The sequence below is a fragment of the Branchiostoma lanceolatum genome, chromosome 12, assembly GCF_035083965.1.
Source record: "Branchiostoma lanceolatum isolate klBraLanc5 chromosome 12, klBraLanc5.hap2, whole genome shotgun sequence".
Taxonomy (NCBI): domain Eukaryota; kingdom Metazoa; phylum Chordata; class Leptocardii; order Amphioxiformes; family Branchiostomatidae; genus Branchiostoma; species Branchiostoma lanceolatum.
The window spans coordinates 9,821,842-9,840,733 of record NC_089733.1 but is presented as its reverse complement, the minus strand read 5'-3'; the positions used below and the strand labels follow the sequence as shown (position 1 = coordinate 9,840,733).

Below are 18,892 nucleotides of genomic sequence, written 5' to 3'. Positions count from 1 at the left end.
CTCTTGCTAAAAACTGACCAAGCCTCCTACTAGCTTTAAAATCCAGTCTAATTGTCTGATATTATTGAAATACATTCATTGCTGGCCACTTTGGATAAGGAATGACACAATAACCCTGCATTCTTTGTAAACTTCTGATATGATCCCCACCTGAGTTGAGAAATGACATTTTAAGTGTTCTTGTACACACTTATAATAGACTTTGTATGTGTTTAATCCTACAAGTCATTCAGTCCTTTGTTGGCTCGTATATCTGAATGACAGTTTTATTCAAACACAAACTGTCAATGCATTTAAGTCTGTGTGGTTTTTATTTTGCGCTAAGGCGAAAATGGACTGTTCGCGGTGGTTTTAAGTTTGCGGCAACGCTTATTAGTCACACACTGCTACAGTATTGGACAAAAATGATTGTGGTGGTTTTAAATTTGCGGTGAATCAGTCGCCGTGAAAACCACAAACATAAAATCACTGCAAATACATTTCTGCATTTACAGTATAGTCCTTGAAAGTGTTCTGTTGAATCCATCATCACTCCAAGTACTACACATGTAGAAAGATAAAGTAGATAAAAAGACTCCTTCCTGCCATTTGCTTTACATAGTATGTGTGACCCTTAATGTTAATCTAAGATTACAGAAGTCTGATCCCAGCACTTACGTAGGAGTAAGGCACCCACATAACAGCTACCCTCCACCCACATACACCATTAGTGGCTTGGTGATAAGAAAAAAAGGCAAAGGTCTCATGACCTTTTGGGGGCTGTAGGGGCAGTGGGTTGTTATCCACTGTGTCTAGGCCTAGCCGCCTGGGACACAGTATTGAAAAATGGAGCCCATCCCTCTCCTTCTAATGCCTAAAGCTTTTACCTCCCCAACTGAAGTCTGGTGTAGTGAGGAAAGTCATGTCAACTGTACAGTAAAGTACCTTCCCAAAGGGTTCAACATAGATAGCCAAGAGTGCCAGGATCCATCCTGTGTCAGAAGTGCTAACCTAACCACTCAGCCCTCGGCTTTGTGACATTATTAGAGTCCAATCAGAATAATCAGGGCATTCTAGATTAAAGATAAGTCTTACAATGTACTTTCAGAAATGTTAAAGCTAGTGAGACTTCTAGGATGCATTTAGCACTTTACTCTGAGGAATGACTTAAATTTCAGTATACATGTACCATAGAGCTTTGTACCTAAATAAATTTTAGGTCCGGACCTGACCCTGTACTTAAACTACTTGTTCAGAAAATGGTAGATTTTCAGTAACACAAAAGCATGTTTACAGATGAAAATTTGACTCAAGCCTTGCAAATATGCTTTATGTGCTGGAGTATAGTATACATGTGGCTTTACTGCACTGCCACAGTAATTTCATAGTAATTTTATCTGTCAAAGTGGCCATCCCCTGAGTCAGACTTGACCTGATTAGTACTGGTCCAGTACCGGTCCACCGGGGTCAGGTATTTTGGACCTGTACCTAATAGATTGTGCCCGGTACTGTAGCAGTACAGTGTACTGGTACATGTACACAGCTCTAACGTAACAACATACATGTATACGAGTGTTTTACTTTTAGATATCTACAAAACAAATCAGCCTATCTGAGAAGCTAGCATGTAACGACTCCAGAAACGGCGTCCTTACCACGTAACCTGTACACCTCTCCGTTGGCCGCGTTGATACTGAACGTGTGCGAATCCTCGTCGCTGGGCGACATCACCGACCCCGCCAGCTGCAGCGACCCTCGTGGCCTCTGCTTCTTACTCTCCTCATTTACATAATAGTCAAGAACTCCAGAGTCTGGGTCAAGTACAAACCACCTGTAGGTCAAGGGTCAAAAGTTCAAGGGTTAAAGGTTGATGTCATAAATGACAATAATATTAACAACTAATTTTGTACCATTATGATTTTCTTATCGTTATCCTAGCCTATGAAAGAATAAAAAATAAAGTCATTTTTAATTAATAACTCATAAGTTTTAAAAATTTCATGTCTGTGAAAGAATGAACTTTTGTACTGCTCCCCCAAATACAGGAAGTAGCATGTGTTCTTGTGACCTTTATCAAAATTGTGAACTCAATATAGGAACACACTGGAATTACCAGAAGTGAAAAGATAAAGGCTAATCTTTTTCAAAAGACTTTCCTGACTGACTGCCACCTGGGACCTCAGAAAGTCCAACAATTGGGCCAAATCAAATTGTTTTAATGGATGACATCTCAAAGTAACCCCATGTTGAAGAAACTAAAGTCAGTTTGTAGGAATTCCAAGGAATTGGGGCAGCACATAAAGACATTTCAATTGCAACTTCTTTCAGAAAATGTTTTGGCAAAATATTAGCAAAGTTAACGAATTCAAGCACTTTTCCAGTAGCATCTTCAACCTTATCCGAAGCAACTGCGAAAAACATATTTTTCCTTTGTGAGTACTGTATATCGATTGCTAATTTTCAGCAATATAAACAGCTGTCAAAATTGAAACAATTCCTACTGGATTATCTGCTGTAGTCAGATCAAAAACAACACAGAAATTCATGCAATGCTACACAAGACTGCTAGATGGCATCACAACTATAGAAAATAACAAACAAATAAAATAAATTTTACTCCATTTCGTGCTATTATTCCTTCGGGACCAAATACATTTAATTCAATGAATAAATTGATTTCAAAGTAAAATGCCCAACAGAAAGGTTAAAGAAAGCATTCTACTTCAACTACTAAAGCTAGCTATAGGACTTTAAACAAAATTACTGAGAGAAAACTTAAAAGAGACGGAATTAATGACAGAAAAACAGAAGGACAGTAAGATAGCTCACACACTCATCACATACATGTAGTCAAAAGGACAGTACAACATTCAAGAGACATATTCAAACATGTGGATATTAAAATAAGCTAGGAGTGGGAGAGAAAAAAGGATATTTGAAAACAACTCCAGTGAAAGGTAACATTTACAAATTAGTCAAAATATTTTCCTTATTTCTAAAGGAGACCAAAAATGGAGTCGTCCTTGGCTTGTAGCTAAGTCAGTCAATTCCGACAAGAAAACTTGACATGCACAGATTTTAAATTAACAAATTTTCCTTAACAATATCTAAACTATAGACGTTTCTGTTCATAGACATTGCCATACGTTGTACAATGTAGTTTTGTTAAGCAGGAAACTTTAGGAGAGACACCAGTTCTTTACCTTACCTATATTGCCATCCAGTTATGAGGTTGGTATATTTGGCCAGCTGGCCTTGATATGGTTGCCTTGACAACACAGCAAGAGAGAAAAAGAGAAGAAGGTTGGCTTGGTGGACATTCATACATGTACTATGATCCATCAGAACGCTGTCCTGAGACCACAGAACATTGTTCTGATACCATCATTGAGTTTTAGTGCTTTCTAGTGTACTATCAGTACTAGTCGTGTAGAAAATTGTTGAACTAAGCTTAAAGTACTAGACCTGTACATATATTGCTACCCTAACAATAACAGTCATGGTGTTAACTATGGAAACTAATTCATTACAGCATAAACATCTTATATTGAAATCTACTCTTATTATAACTGGAATAAGTGTACATGTTGTTGTGCTAATGTCCTGCTTTGATTTGATGGCTATATATATATCTGTACATGCCAAGTCTATCATAATCATTTTAAATTAAAAATGTAAAAACAGATACTTGCGCTCCTCATAAAAAAGAAACTAAACATTCTAGATCCCCTTTTCCTACTTGAATCTCATCTCAAGTTACCTTTCATATGTATTTTATCACTAATATTGAGATGATCATAAGGACTGGATCACAAGATTTTTATACTTGACTCTTGACAGAAGTAAATGACCTGCATTGTCCCATCTTCACCAGTCAGGCATTATACTTTACTTGTACTTAGTGCCCTGCATTTTAGAACAGTCACAAAAAAAGATCTAGCACTCTGGCAGGGAGGATATAGCCATTTGGGCTGATAGTCAACATTAACGGGTTCCAACAATTTGTAACTATGTCAAATAGAGTATAACTAACTCCTGTCAGGCTGCCAATGGCGCAGAACTCCAATACTATACATGTGAACTGTAGTTATTACATTGTATCATGCACCTCTGGACACAAAATGCAAACTAATTCCTTGAATGCTGCCAAAATACCAATGAGTCAGAGTGAGAGTGCAGACACATTATTGGGTCAAATTGTGTAATATATTATATTGGGTTAAAAATAACAACCTGTGACAAGTGATTTTCACACAAAAAATTCAAGATTGCAGGCAAGAGTATATAACAGCTTGGACTAATGTGATTACAAAATAGCTCAAGTATACATACATCATGTATGTTTTTTGTATACTGTAAATGCAGAAATGTTCGCGGTTTTCGCGGTGACCGTTTCACCGCGAACTTAAAACCACTGTGAACATTTGTGTCCAATACTGTAGCTGTATGTCACTATAGCACTGACGCAAACCTAAAACCACCGTGGACACTCCATTTTCACCTTAGCGCGAAATAAAAACCACGCGAACTTAGATGCATTTACAGTATATCATGAATCACAAGCAAGTTTGTTTCTTTGATCCTTTATCTATTCATAAAGAACTCAGGCGGTTGGCCAGTTTTCATTGATTTAATAAAGGTCATGAGAGATGAGGTAAGGGTCAGACAAAATGTAACAAAGATACAGATTATGTGTTTGAAGTCCTGATAAAGCCATAAACAAACATGTACATAAACATAGTCCAAATAGAAGGACGATACAGCCAAGCAGGTTGCTAGTACCGATGCAAAGATTTGCATTTCACAGTTCTTGTTGTTGTCCATAGACTTTGATTCAAATTGATTTATACGATTACATCATAATGCTGACGTTACATGTAGCACACGTAGGCCAGGAACAATGGTTTGGATATTTTTCAGGAACTTTCTCAAAATCAAAATTTGTGATGATGCAGGTAATAGTACTAATACCAGTAGGAAAAAAATTAAAACTCTTGTATGAGTGGCTCATATTAAGTTATAATCATAATAATATTACATGTACTTCACTGGAACTGGAATGACTGTTTGTGTTTTGACTTTTGTGTCTGTATGCATGTGAGGTACGTGTAAGGGATTCCCTGGAAGATGGGGAAGAATTGAATCAGTTGGAAAGAAAATTTGCACAAGAAAGATGAAAGCAAGGATAGATAGAAGAAAAAAGAACTGCAAGAAGTATCAACGTTAGACACTCTTTTTGAACAACAAAATGTTTTTGAGGAAATTCTCATTAATAGTTTATAAACAGCTGGAGCCATCAAACGCCTCCCATACCCTCCTGTGTGGCATGATCACATGTATATGTAGGAGTTATGAGTCATAAACATGAATGAATGAACTGGCTAACTACATGTAGTACTGTAGTCACTACTAGTAGTATAGTGTGTAATTGTTGAAATTTTTGCAGTTGTTTAATGTTTGCTGGTTTCATGGTTAACCTCTTTATTGCAAATGTCAAGTTGTTCTGTCGAGATCTCCTGATCCCATATGAAAACAACGGCCATATTGTCATTGTCAATATGAAACGTACTGATGTGGATGATAATCATATCATTATTATGGACAGGAAACACTGACCTTTCAACAATCATATAAGATTTATATACTTTAAATTCGGTAATTACTTTTGTGTCATTTTAGTTTGTTTTTTTGGGCAGTAGGAGGGAAAATGTGGTTTTCCCTGTGTTTTAAATTCATGTTTGAAACAATTCTGTACCAAATTGTTTAATGTTGTGGAGAAGACCTTGAACAGAAAACCATCACAAAGTTTAAAAATTTACAGCATAATATTGTCAAGACTCAGTGACCAATTGAGCTATCATTACCTACGTTGGCAGAATTTAACATTTTTTTCGCGCAAATTTATTAATACCTGTACACCCTTGAGATTTTTTACTAAATCATAACATCGTAGTTATCCATATAAAACATATACATACATATACATGTACATGTTGACAGGACTGTGTACATGACATTCTATTAGTGTGTATTTAGAGGATAGAGGTTATAAACCTGCTGTTCAACTGATCTTGCTCACAGTCACTGACGAAAAGTAGTGGATGCTACTTGAAACGTCTGACCGTTTCCAAAATCATATCCAGTTGTTTGAGTAATTGCTTTTTTGGCGTATCTTATTACCTGGATGTCTAATCTTCATCGACGGATATTACTTCTAATTTGTTTCGATAGGACACCGCTTACCTGTACTGCCACCCTTTCATAACGTTGGTGTATTTGCTTAGCTGTCCCTCGAACGGTCGCTTCAAACCTTCCTGTTCGGACAGCTCGAGCTCCTTGGCCCGCGCCATCACGGCCAACAGCTGCTGTCTCTCGGCCTCGTTAAACTGAGAAAGGTCGACGGGCGGCTGGACAGCGGCGGCGGGCGCGGGGGGTTCACTAGCCGCAGGCGACACACTCTCGGTCACGTCATTCGTCGCCATATTGCTGAAGGAGGTGGGGAGGGGGGCGGAGCGCTTCCTTCAAATTTATCGAATCAAAATCAAAGTTCTCTCCTGTTTGATGAGTCCACAAGGAACCATTTAAATGTACTTACAAATTATCTTATTCCCGTGGCGTTTGCTACTACCAGGCACAAGAATCAACACAAATTTCACAGGGAAAATTGCATTTTATATTTTGGAAGGCGGAAGCAAAACAGAGAGGATGATGGGACGACCCATGATGTTGCAGCGCTTTGGAAGAAACTATTATGACATGAGGATAAAACATTTCGAAAATAATACATCAAATATGAAGGAATAAAACTAAAATATATCAACACATGGAGACGAAATTCTAACTAAATTATGATGATATTCGTATAATCTAACATATTTTCAAACACAGCGTATATTATCTGTTATGAAATAAGATAGTTTATTCACCCATATATTCTCAATAGAATAACCCAAATAACCTTTTGTGACGTAATATTAACCTTTGACCTTTTATCTCACCGGTTGAGCAGCGCTTGTCGAGTTGTGGCGGAATTTTTGTTTCTCTAAGTTGTCCTATTCCTTTTCCAGACCAATCCCGCAAAGGCTGAGCTCGTCTTTAGATTTCTGTTCGACACAACACCTTCCTGAGTGACTTTTCAAGATGTCTGCACCGAAGAAAATAGCGATTATCGGATCTGGAAACTGGTAAGATTTTTGGAAGATAAAGCAAGCATGGGATAATTTTTTGTCAGACCGCGCCCCCACAAGTACAGTACTTGGGCCTTAGTTTATTTTCCCAAGATGATGTAACTTCTTTTAGCACTCGGGACTAAGCTTTAACTAAAGAAGCCTTTTCTTTCTTTGGTATGAAATGTGCTAGTAGGTCAAAAGCAAAGGCTCTCTCGTAATTTTGTTATGACCTAGTTTTCTATGACCTTGCCAGGACACGTCGACACGTACTTGAATGACTCTCAAACTTTTCTTTCTTTTGTGTTTGGACATTTTCATTTGAGTTTATCACTCAACTTTTTAAATATTGCGCGGGCGTAAAGTTTCCTTGCTTGTTCATCTATAAGGGAGGGGGAGGGGCAAGACCAAATGCAGTTTGTTAACCTATGACCAATTGACCTTATGCAGCTACACTCAGTATTTGGCACACTAACCTATGTTGGGATCGTCTTCCTATATGTAATAATAATTTTAGACATTGTGATTCGTCAGAAATATCTCAAGGCGATCCTGAACGAACTGATCATCTAATTCCATGCATATAACTTGAGAGGCAGACAACCCCAGTATTTATTCAGAATTGGTTGAGATTGTTATTTTCAGTCCTTTGGGAATGGCTGCTTGAAGGATGCACAAGTGGAAGATTTGCATAGTAGGGAATGGACAGTGGTGAGAGATGGTTGGAATTCTGGATTTTTATTGTTTTCTAGTTGTTACTCCACCCCAAAGACAGTTGTTTTGGGTGTGTTTGGTTGTCTGTGTGTCTCAGTGTCTAGAAGTGTGAAGGCAAATTTGCTTGTGTATAGGAATCCAGACAAAATGGGTTAATTACCTTCGCCGAGAAGGTTATGCAGAGGGTAGCGTTTGTCTGTTTGTCTGTTTGTCTGTTTGTTTGTAGTGGACCATCATAACTCAAGAACGCCTGGATGGATTGTCTTGGTATTTGGTATGTTGGTAGGTTTTGATGAGACCTAAAAACGATGAGATTTTTGGCCCCCTAGCGGCTTCTTACGGTACTGCAGCGGAACTTCCTGTTTTGATATCTCGTGTTCTGGACATGCTATGGAACTGATTTTTGAGTGGTAGATAGCTCTTTGGACAGAGAGTAAGTGGTGTGGGTTTGGGCCCCCTAGCGGCTTTTTCGGAACTGCAGGAGCAGGTTTTGCGTCTGACTTTGAAAGGGAATAACTCAAGAATGGCTTGATGGATGGTAATGATTTTTGGTAGGTAGATAGCTTGAGTGATGATGTACATGATTAGACACCTCTTATGCAAATCAGTATCTAATTTGCATACTTAATGAGGAAAGTTTATACATCCGCCAAATTCCATGATAGGACTCTGAAACATGTGACATATGTAACTGAGGAAGAGAGGAATATTAATTGATATGAACTATGCAAATGAAGACCTCATTTGCATAATTAATGAGGAAATACTATAACAAGATGGGCTTGATGGATGGTCATTATTTTTGGTATGTAGATAGCTTGTGTGATGCTTAGTATGATTGGACAATTATTATGCAAATCAGATTCTAATTTGCATAATTAATGAGGCAACTTTAAAAATCCGCTTTGTTCCATGATATCACTATTCAAATTGTAACTGAGGAAGAGAGGAATGTTTATAGATAGAAAATATGCTAATGTGGGCTAATTTGCATACTTAATGAGTAACTTCTCTAATTCCACACTGGCAAATGACGGCAATTTCATACATTCAATACTTTTTTTTGGCATCGGGACGTTATGTGAATGTAAACATCGTTGAATCAAATTATGCTAATAAGGGCGTCATTTGCATAATTAATGAAAAATATTAGCATAACCTTCTTTGTTGAGCTCATAATTTGTTAAGCTCATACTTTGGACATGTTATATTTTAAGACAATCAACTGGTATGATTTATAATTGACGAGAAACACTCCTAATACATCAGTCATAAAGGTTAAAATCATTTGGCGAAGGTATGAGGTCGTGGAACTCTAGTTATGATTGGGTTTATGTAATTTTATAAACATGCACTTAGCTTTACACTATTTTGACTATTAATTTTAAGGGATCTACTAGTAAACGTCTTTGATTAGAGATATATGTGTAAAGAAGTTGGATCCAATGTTAACTGGCCCAAATTTGAGACATATTTTCTGGAGAAATTTGGACTGTGTGAAGACATGTTTTGTCTAAGTATTAATCTTGGTATTGTCTGAACTAGTTAATTGTTGTGTGTTCTTTGTTTTAGCAACATATCTACATGACAACAATCAATGTGTGATGGGAATTAAGATAGTTGCTAAGTATTCACTGTCTTGGTTGGGCTCATCTTTTAATCTTCCTTTCTTTGCTAAATTCACAATGTGGATTGACTGTCAATATCTTGGCTTCGTTTCTAGGGTCATTTGTTTTTCTGTTTGACAAATAGTTCAGTTACCAATTTTTACAAAATCATCCAGATTTTCAGAGCATTCAGAGTATCAAATATTTATCTCATGATATAGGGAATGGGCATGAAGGTTTTCCCCTCTAAAATAATTCTTTAACCTTTTCACAAAGTCATGGAGCAATTATATAATTATAAAGCCTGGACAGTGGTTGCCCCAGACATGTAGTTCAACCTTCCATGTAGTGCTATTGCCGATATCAGTGTACTATCATTCATGCATCTGTGACCTACATGATGTAGTCTTTAATTGCCCTTCAGTGGGGCAGGCAAAGCACTAGCAGTCGTGATGTGCCGTGAATGCTAAACAACTTAGCCCTGCCCACTGACATTCAGAGGTCATTGTTTGTTTCATGCCTATCTTTTTATTAGTAATGGAAATTGTCCAAGTCTAAATATAATCCTGACCAAAGATTCTCCATCTTATACATGTACATGTCATAGTTTGTCTTGAAATGGTTTATTCCTATTATTCACAGTCAAAGCCATTAGTGCACAAAAATTAGATGATAGGGATGTAAACATTCATTTCAGTTATTCCTTTCGGCCAAGGGCTATAGTATTAGTAATATTAACAGTGCTGGATCCTGGGAACAAGTTCCTGCAAATGGATGCTGTGTCCTGGGAACAAGTTGCTAGAAATGGAAAAGTCCTTGAATTGAAAACCTTTTGTAAGACTGAGTGCGAAATGAGATAGAGTCATAGAGAGAGGTCAATGTCGAAAAATGAGCATGTACATTTATGTCGTAAAACTGTCAATCAAGCTAAATATTAATAAAGGTCAATCTTTTAGCAGTTTTGGAATTTGAGTTGTTTGGACTGAAATATGTACAAGATAAGATTTGTGTGGCTTAGATTAGAAATTTGCTAAGTCATGAAGTTCAATCAATCAATCAATCAAAAAATGGTTTTCTTTTCAACAGACCTGGCATCGCTACATGTAGGCTGATTTGCACCTATTGCTACATTGTCATCATACATATCGTAAGTTGCAATTGTTGATAGAGATTTTCTGTCTCTTTCCCAGGGGTTCGGCTATTGGAAAGATTATCGGGAAGAATGCGGCTCAGCTGGACCAGTTTGAGACGCAGGTGAACATGTGGGTGTTTGAGGAGATGGTCGACGGCAGGAAACTGACAGAAATCATCAACAATGACCACGAGAACGTCAAGTACCTGCCCGGACACAAACTTCCTGAGAATATCGTATGTATGCCCAAACCGGGTTGCAGGGCTTGAAGTACTCACTTACAGTTTGCAAAAACACATTTGTGAAAATGCATATAAAAATGAAACTTGTAGATGTAAAAAAACACAAACCGGTTTATTGTGTTCTTCTTTGCCGTTTTTAAGTGGATAGGAACAGGGCTTGAAATACTCACATGCTATTTGCAGAATGATATTTCAGATTGCATACAAAGTTGCAACTTGCAGGTCAAAAGGAACACAGGCTTGGTATTATGAATCACATTGCAGAAAACAGAATCAAAGTATTTTGAGCCTGATTGAGTCCAGTGAAGAGCTAAAATTGAAAGACAGCATAAATGCTACTAAGTTCACATTGATACAGCAATGTCACCGTGTACAACAGGTCTAATTTCCAAGCAGATATTGGTTTGGATCTGATAAATCCTCACGCTTTCCAAGCTAACTTTAGGGAATCAGTTTGACACAGAAAATGGCAGCTAAGAACGAAGACATAACGATTTAGCCTCCCCCAACATCTGCTTGAGAGGTCATGTTCTCCTGTTTTCCAGTTAATTTCTTTATGCAAATGTATCATCCTACTTCTGCATGTATTTTCCCCAGGTTGCGATCCCTGATGTTGTGGAGGCGTGCATGTCTGCAGACATCCATGTGTGGGTCCTGCCCCACCAGTTTGTCAGGGGAGTGTGTCAGAAACTCAAGGGGAACATCAAACCTGACGCCATCGCGCTGTCTCTAATCAAGGTAAGGTCTCAAGTAGTGAAATTCAATGATAAAACATAGTTTTATTATGTATCTGTGTATTGTATTGTTCCAGGAAACCCGAAAAACAGGTCAAGCTTGAGACCTGAGTGTATCCACTGGTAGCATAGATAAATAAAATGAAGTGTTTTGCATCTCAAGGTTTCAAAGTATAGTTTTTGCTAGTCTGGGCATCTGTGTGATATTTTTGCCATTCACATTATGATACGGTTAAAACTTCCCAAAAAGAACATTCAGGGGACTGATAAAATCTGGTCTTTGTGGACAGGTGGTCAGTATAGACAGGGTTCTTAATGCTTTTGTCAATGGAAATTCAAAAACTTATCTAAGGGACCACCAAAAAGTGGTCACATTGGCCAGGTGGTCCCTATGTAGAGGTGGTCACTTGTACAGGTTTGACTGTACAATGTATTTGCATTGCTGTGTTGCCATACATCATCTGAGTACTGCTATTTGTGTTTGTGGGATGGGAAAGGATGCAAAGGGGGCAAAGTCTGCTATCTCTAATTACCCTGCTTATGTGTTTTTACCAGCCTCCACCAGTCTCTGCGGGTCGCTGGGAAAATAGTAGAAATTGGCCAAATAGAGTCAATTGTATGAAGGGAGTAGGCTACGGAGAGAGGTTATCCTCCATGGCCAAAGTCCCCCGGCAAATGTTCTCTCTATAGCCGACGCTGTTAGTCTGGTAGAGACTATGTTTTTACCGTGGCGTCATGTTTGCATAACGGTTAAGGCATTTGGTCTATAACCCAGAGGTCCTGGGCTGGAATCCCCTGACATGCCATTGATGCTGTGCCATTGAGAAACACACTTAACACAATTTTCCTCACTTCACCCAGTTGTAAAAATGGGCACCTGACTTCGGTTGGGGAGGTAGAAGGGTGGTGGAAGGAGAGGTTTGGGCTCCGTCTTCCAATAGACACAGTGGACAAACAACCCACTGCCCCTACGGCCTCAAGAAGGCTTATAATAGCTATAGGACTACCTTTACCTTCACCTTTTACTGATGATTCAATCAACTGCTTTGCAGGGATTGGACGAGAGTAAAGCAGGGGTGGACCTCATCTCTAATGTGATTAACAAGGAGCTGGGTGTGGAGGTCAACGTCCTGATGGGAGCAAACCTGGCTAAGGAGGTCGCAAACGGCCACTTCTGTGAAACCACAATAGGTAGGAGATGGTTTTGAGGGACAGTTGGATGGGTACAAGGATTGTGGATGGATGGTAGGATGGATGGATGGATGGATGGATGGATAGATGGATGGATGGATGGATGGATGGATGGATGGATGGATGAATGGATGGATGGATGGATTGATGGACAGATGTGCTTGTATGCTAGTAATGTCTATATTCTTGAAATGTGTAAGAAGATTGGAAAACCTTTGTTGTATTACTTGTTTGAATCTTTAAAGTCAGCTATATAATTTCAGATTTAACCACTGAAAGGCAGTGAGGTAAATTGTATTGTAATTTCATTTTGTTGACATTCTACAGTAGCTTGAATCTAAAAACATTTTGTGCACCTATAAGTATAAGTATTTAGATTATGTGCACCAGTACTCCTTTTCCCAATTACTAGAACATTCTCCAATCAGTATCTTTAGAAAGGTAACAAAACACGTACCTCCAAATTTTCGATGTCCACTGTACGTCTTGATCACAGAGTGGCCTAGTCTCACGAGAACACGAGACTAGGTCAAGACTTGTGTAGATCGTCCTGCCTCCCCCGCCTCCTTGCGGAGCAGGGGTAAGTAGGACTTGGGCAGCTCCCAACCTTCGGTACAGTTCATCCCAGCACGTTCCAAGTGGATGTGGACAGCCTCTTTGATCTCTCAATTAATAGACCTCTTTCCAGTTCCAGCGGCCATTTTGAATTTCCCAGGGTCAGCTGGGGGTCATGCACCAAAGTGAGGCTCAGGGTGTACCGGGATAAGCCTGCCCATGTTATCACATGGGTATTCCAGCCTTGGCGGCTTCCCGGTACACCCTGAGCCTCACTTTGGTGCGTGACCCCCAGCTGACCCCGGGAAATTCAAAATGGCTGCCGTAACTGGAAAGAGGTCTATTGTACTGTTTGTGTCCAGGCTGTAGGAACGAGGCAAACGGCCAGATGTTGAAGGAGATGGTCCAGGCAGATAACTTCAGGGTGGTGGTGGTGGAGGACGCTACCACTGTGGAGATCTGCGGGGCCCTCAAGGTGAGTACAATGTCAACAGCATGTCCCCCCTTTCTCCATTAATTTGGTACAGCCCAATCTTTGGGTAAGTAGTCTATATTGGCTACTAGATGGACTATGAACAGTACATGTACTTCAATTTGATGGACAGTCAGATCACTATACATTTACTACGACATCAGTGTCTTGTCCACCTTTGCTTTAACCATACATCAGATATTTACAGTAGCATGCATGGTCTATGAGTGAGCAACTCTGTGTCTAGACCTACAATATATATGGATCAAGAGTTTGAGTCCCAGCCTTTAATATTGTCACTCATCCCACTTCCTTGCTACTGGAAAGGCTTTCAGTCCTCGTAGTAGGAATTTGGACGTTATGCCATGGTCCACCGTTCTTTCTTGTACATTGAACTCATAAACACTATACATGTGGCCTGTATTTCCTCACATAGTTAGCTGACATGCAACACTCTCAGCTTGTGCAGTTCTGCATGTAAATATGTATTGTGTTTAAGAACATCGTGGCGACGGGAGCAGGTTTTGTGGACGGCCTGGGCATGGGAGACAACACCAAGGCTGCGGTCATCCGTCTGGGGCTCATGGAGATGGTCAAGTTCACAGAAACTTTCTACCAGGTATGGGGTCACATCTTGGAATGTGCATGAATAACTTTATCAGGTTGGAGAATCACTGGGTAACATTCAAGGTTCTTTATTCACAGGCCAGACATACATGTACAATCACAGCCAATGTTTTAGTTACAGTACCGTATTGTAAGCAGCGACACCTAGCTGCAGTGTGGAATAGTACAAGTCAGAATTGCCCTGAGGAAGGTGACAGGCGGTCACCAAAACACTGTCATCAGCATCTACCACGAAATATGCAAACAAAAGGCAACAGTTACATGTACATACCCGTGTCTTTTCATCGGTCACATAAAACATTGTCCTCAGCGTCTAGTCACATGTGTACACATATTTGTGTCTTTTCATCTGTTACAGAGTCTTCAGCCACGAGGATCTAAGAATCCCCAAGTGTGTAATGTTTTATTCACGGTGGAGGAACACCTTGAGCATATTTAAAGACTTACTTCACTTTTGTTTAACAAGAGTTACATATCATAAGAGGTGTGCCTGGGTGTAGAATGGCTCAAACATGTCAGTCCTAAACTCTGCCTGTGCTTACCTGCTACATATATAGGCACAAAGCTTGCATGCTATGCTTCAATGTATAAGATCATAGTTGAAATGAATTTATGTGAAACAGATTCAAAAGGTGCAGTCTTCTTGTGGCTTCTACTAAACTATCTGCTTTCCTAGCAGCCTGCTGGCATTCCTGACTGGATACAAAGGCACTTCACATGATTTTCCTCACTCCACCCAGGTGTGAATGGGTACCCGACTTTCGTTTGGGAGTTAAAAAGATGCGCATTCGTCATTTCAGATGGTGGCAGTTCTGTGTATGGGGTAGCCCCTGTTGTTAAACCTTTGCTTGTGAAAGAACCTAACACACTTATTGAGAAGAGTAGGGGTGACTTGGTGTGCTTGGCTGAGAACGCAAGCTGTAGCGAAACCGCATTGCACAAGCTACACATGTACTTGGAAAGCCATAGATCATACTCCACCTCAATTGAGGATGGCACAAGAAGAAGAAGATACTGATAGATAACAGGAAACTTTCTCTGTCTGCAGGGCTCTCAGACGTCCACGTTCCTGGAGAGTTGCGGGATCGCTGATCTGGTGACGACATGTTACGGAGGGAGGAACCGCAGAGTGGCAGAAGCCTTTGTTACAAGTGGAAAGGTGGGACAATCATAAGAAACCTAATTAGTCTTTCTGAAACAAGTTTTAACTGTAATTTCCAACACAAAAATTAGACTTACCCAAATTTTCGACTGTACAACACCAGTATTTGTCAAGGAATGAGCAATCCACCGCTGAGATGATGTCACAAAACCTTTAGTCTATTGACGGTGAATCTCGCTGTTTTGAATGCAGAGGAAAAGAGACCGTCTACAAGAAAATGTACAACACCAGACTTAACATGTCTAACAGGAGCTATATGTAATAAGTTTCTTCAGTAGCTCATTTACATACCAATTCAGATATTCATTTATGCATGAGTGCTCGTCCCCAGACTTATTTTCAGACACTCATTAAAGATAGTGGATGCTATCTGAAATGTCTGACTTCAGAATTTTGCTTGATTTATTTTGTATACTTATTTTTTGAACAGTTTTCATGAGTCATCTGTTGTTAGTCAATTTTCCATTGTGCAAAGAACATAATGATATTAATATTGTTGTTAAAACAGCTAAATGTTATGAAATGTGATAGCAAATTTCAGTTTTGTTTAATGTAGATGTAAAATTTTGGTGAGTTAGAGACCATTGCAGATGTTGATAGAATGTAAATTGTGTTTTTCTTTTTTCTTAAATGTTCTCCAGACAATAGATGAGCTGGAGCAGGAGATGTTGAATGGACAGAAGATCCAGGGACCCCCCACGGCTAAGGAGGTGTACCATCTTCTTACGGAAAAGAAATGTGAAGATCAGTAAGTAGACATCTTGTCTTATCCGTGCACAACCCAATTCTTCCGTGACAGGGGTCCATGATAGTCCCTGTTTATTTTGGAGTGAGGGTTTTTTAGAGGCTTTTCTGTGCCCTGTGGTTTAGTGTAGGAGGAGTGTGGTGGATACAGCTCACTGTTGGCATGAAGTGCAGCTCATATAGCTTCATTTTGGTTACTTTTGGTTGTGAATCTTGGCTTCCGGTTATTGCTCCAAGGCCACAAACGGCGATGCGCGCCGATCGGCTTACCCGATAACGTCACCGCTCGGGGCTTTCGACACACATCAGGGGATCCGCTATTGTAAGATTCCCAGTGTTAGAATGTTTTTTATAATCATGTATGTTTGGCAGTACAGTACATGTAAACTTCCTATATAGGTGGCGTTTTCAACTAAACTTTCCTTCGTGGTGTACGGCGTTGGTGAAAAAAGTCCATTAATTATAGGTTTCAATGGGGGCAAGAAACTAGGGGTAACCCCCCTTATTCCTGTGAGTGGGTGGTATGTTAATGGTCAGGTATTTGCTTGCTAGCCTTTTGACGGCATATGGTAGGCTGTGGGTTTCTCTGTACATGTGCTTAAGGAAAGCTACATCTTGAAGGTATTGAACTCTCTAAACCTTTGTCACATATATAGCACGAAAATTGTCCGACAAGTCTACAAGCTCTAAATGACATTTACAGTTTAATGATACATTTGCTCCTCTCGATCATCGCACCATTTTTAGGGAACATCCTATGTTTGCTGGCCCAATTGAATATGATTGGGCAGATATTCAGGCGAAAAATATGGCGGCCCTCAATTTTTGAAATGGGCTGACCTGGCAATCAGCAAATATGATCAAAGCTTGTATCATATAAAAAATATATCTTTCAGTGTCTAACACCATACTTTTATCATCTGCAGGTTTCCTCTCTTTGTGGCCATTCACAAGATCTGCTATGAAGGGATGCCCGTCAAAGACTTCATCGGCTGCCTGAAGAACCATCCAGAACACATGTAAACAGGCACTGAAAATATTGCACACAGTGGATGACGTGCCAACAGTTTGTAGTGAGCTGCAAGGTGTTTTAGCTAACAACAAACAACATGTAAATGAACAACAAAAACAAAAGTGTGTTTATAACAACAAACACGAGATTTGAATAATTTACCAACTGCAGAGCTGTCTGGTCTCTTAGTGTATTTATAGTAGCGTGCATGAAATTTTGAGTCACAAAAAGCAAAAATAAGAGAACACCTTTTATGTGTTATTTTCCCCATGTACAATTAATGTATATTGAACTTATGGTTTTAATATCCTGGTGTAAATCATTTTGCAGTGGTGGTTGGAGGTCTATTCAAGCAGTTCAACATCTGGCTACAAGCAACAATAGCAAGTTGTAGAATCTGAGGTAAATGTTTCGTGTTCAAGCAAACCAACATCTCTGTAAGGTTGTATTCAACCTGATTTTAGAGAAGAGAACAGGTTTTTAAGAGTTCAACATGTTGTGTACATTGCTTGATCTTCCTGAATTAGATATGGTTTCCATTCTGACACAGTCTACTTTCCTTTGCAATTTTCATGGCGTAACAGTATTCAAAGTTTTGTTTTTTGATTCATGTACTCGATTTTCATGGGATATGCTAATAAACTATCACCAAAGCTTGTTATACATGTATGTTGTCTAAGGGCTTTAGGCTTTTTTTTTCTGATATTCTTCTAGTCAAAGAAGTGCAAAATGCTTACAATTCTTATATATAGGGTATCACAAAAATGATAAAACTGCTCTAGCTCTGATCGCAGTTAACAGCACAAATTATTTTTTTTTGATTAAGCTGTTTTTAGTACTAGTTGATTATGTGAAAAGTAATGAAAGGGATTATCATTTAGACAATTGTTATTGTAGACAAAAATTGGTCCTATATAACAAACGGGTGAACATTCAGGTAGATAAAGACAAGACAAGTCCTAATTTAAGATGGCATAGGGCTTGTTTCTGTATGTACTGAGAATTTTTTTTTCCATTACGCACACAGCTATTATTGTATTACGGTGATTTTGAAGTTTTAGTGAGAAGCACTGGTCAGTATGTTGTTCATATACTACAAGCGTTTAACCTCCCTGTTAAGGTGCACTAAGACCCATGCACCTTCCTTGTATCTTAGCAAGGAGAGTGTTAAAGATAGATCAAGTGACAAACAAGTAACTGGCACATTGGTCTTCATTTGACATTTTGGTATTGCTTTTGTATGTATTCTTTTGATTGCAAATGATAAAAGAACAGCAGAACCATCATAAGAGGGTACAAGGTTTTCACCAAAAAGTAACAAAAATGTCAAAGTGAGACTGCTATGTCTGTTACGAAATAATTCATGAGCTGCTCCAAGACTGACGACTATGTGCTCTCTGTGAGATGTTGGAATTTTTCGTTACCTGTGTTGAGCGATTTGATGTTGTTTGAAGCATGATTTGTGACATGTGAAATAAACTTTAATACTGAGGTGAAAGAAGCAATACTCGTAGTGATGCTTGTATTCTTTCAGTTAATCACATAGTATGTATTG

The 18,892-nt window shown here is 39.1% G+C and overlaps 2 protein-coding genes across 6 annotated transcripts in view; one reads left to right on the top strand and one right to left on the bottom strand.

Annotated features, from left to right (window-relative positions):
- Nucleotides 1–6,700, bottom strand: part of LOC136446151 (oxysterol-binding protein-related protein 11-like) — a 31,265-nt gene extending 24,565 nt beyond the window's left edge. Inside the window, exons 1-3 of one of the 2 annotated variants that reach the window (XM_066444461.1) lie at nt 6,223–6,700; nt 3,188–3,247; nt 1,635–1,810 (exon numbers count right to left, since the gene is read on the bottom strand). In XM_066444461.1, the coding sequence (XP_066300558.1) occupies nt 1,635–1,810; nt 3,188–3,247; nt 6,223–6,461 (475 nt within the window). In that variant the 5' untranslated portion in view covers nt 6,462–6,700. The remainder of the gene's footprint in view (nt 1–1,634; nt 1,811–3,187; nt 3,248–6,222) is intronic. The other variant, XM_066444462.1, reaches the window with a different exon arrangement.
- Nucleotides 6,701–6,950: 250 nt separating this feature from the next.
- On the top strand, nt 6,951–18,842 carry LOC136446153 (glycerol-3-phosphate dehydrogenase [NAD(+)], cytoplasmic-like). Of its 4 annotated transcripts, none has more exons than XM_066444465.1 (11): nt 6,951–7,163; nt 10,657–10,834; nt 11,438–11,578; nt 12,627–12,765; nt 13,683–13,795; nt 14,292–14,411; nt 14,778–14,810; nt 15,468–15,578; nt 16,223–16,329; nt 17,252–17,344; nt 17,668–18,842. In XM_066444465.1, the coding sequence occupies exons 1-11, from the start codon at nt 7,120–7,122 to the stop codon at nt 17,729–17,731; spliced, it is 1,143 nt and encodes a 380-aa protein (XP_066300562.1). In that variant the 5' UTR covers nt 6,951–7,119; the 3' UTR covers nt 17,732–18,842. The 4 variants fall into 4 exon arrangements, with proteins under 4 accessions (XP_066300562.1, XP_066300564.1, XP_066300563.1 ...); XM_066444466.1 differs by lacking the exon at nt 6,951–7,163 and adding an exon at nt 7,801–7,856; XM_066444467.1 differs by lacking the exon at nt 14,778–14,810 and having other exon boundaries at nt 6,952–7,163.
- Nucleotides 18,843–18,892: the final 50 nt, after the last annotated feature.

Bases quoted from the DNA above. Each gene is read 5' to 3' on its own strand.
- LOC136446153 (XM_066444465.1), top strand. From the start codon at position 7,120: ATGTCTGCACCGAAGAAAATAGCGATTATCGGATCTGGAAACTG. The intron at 10,835-11,437 runs GTATGTATGCCC...TATTTTCCCCAG, and splicing joins ACAAACTTCCTGAGAATATC to GTTGCGATCCCTGATGTTGT. The intron at 13,796-14,291 runs GTGAGTACAATG...ATTGTGTTTAAG, and splicing joins AGATCTGCGGGGCCCTCAAG to AACATCGTGGCGACGGGAGC.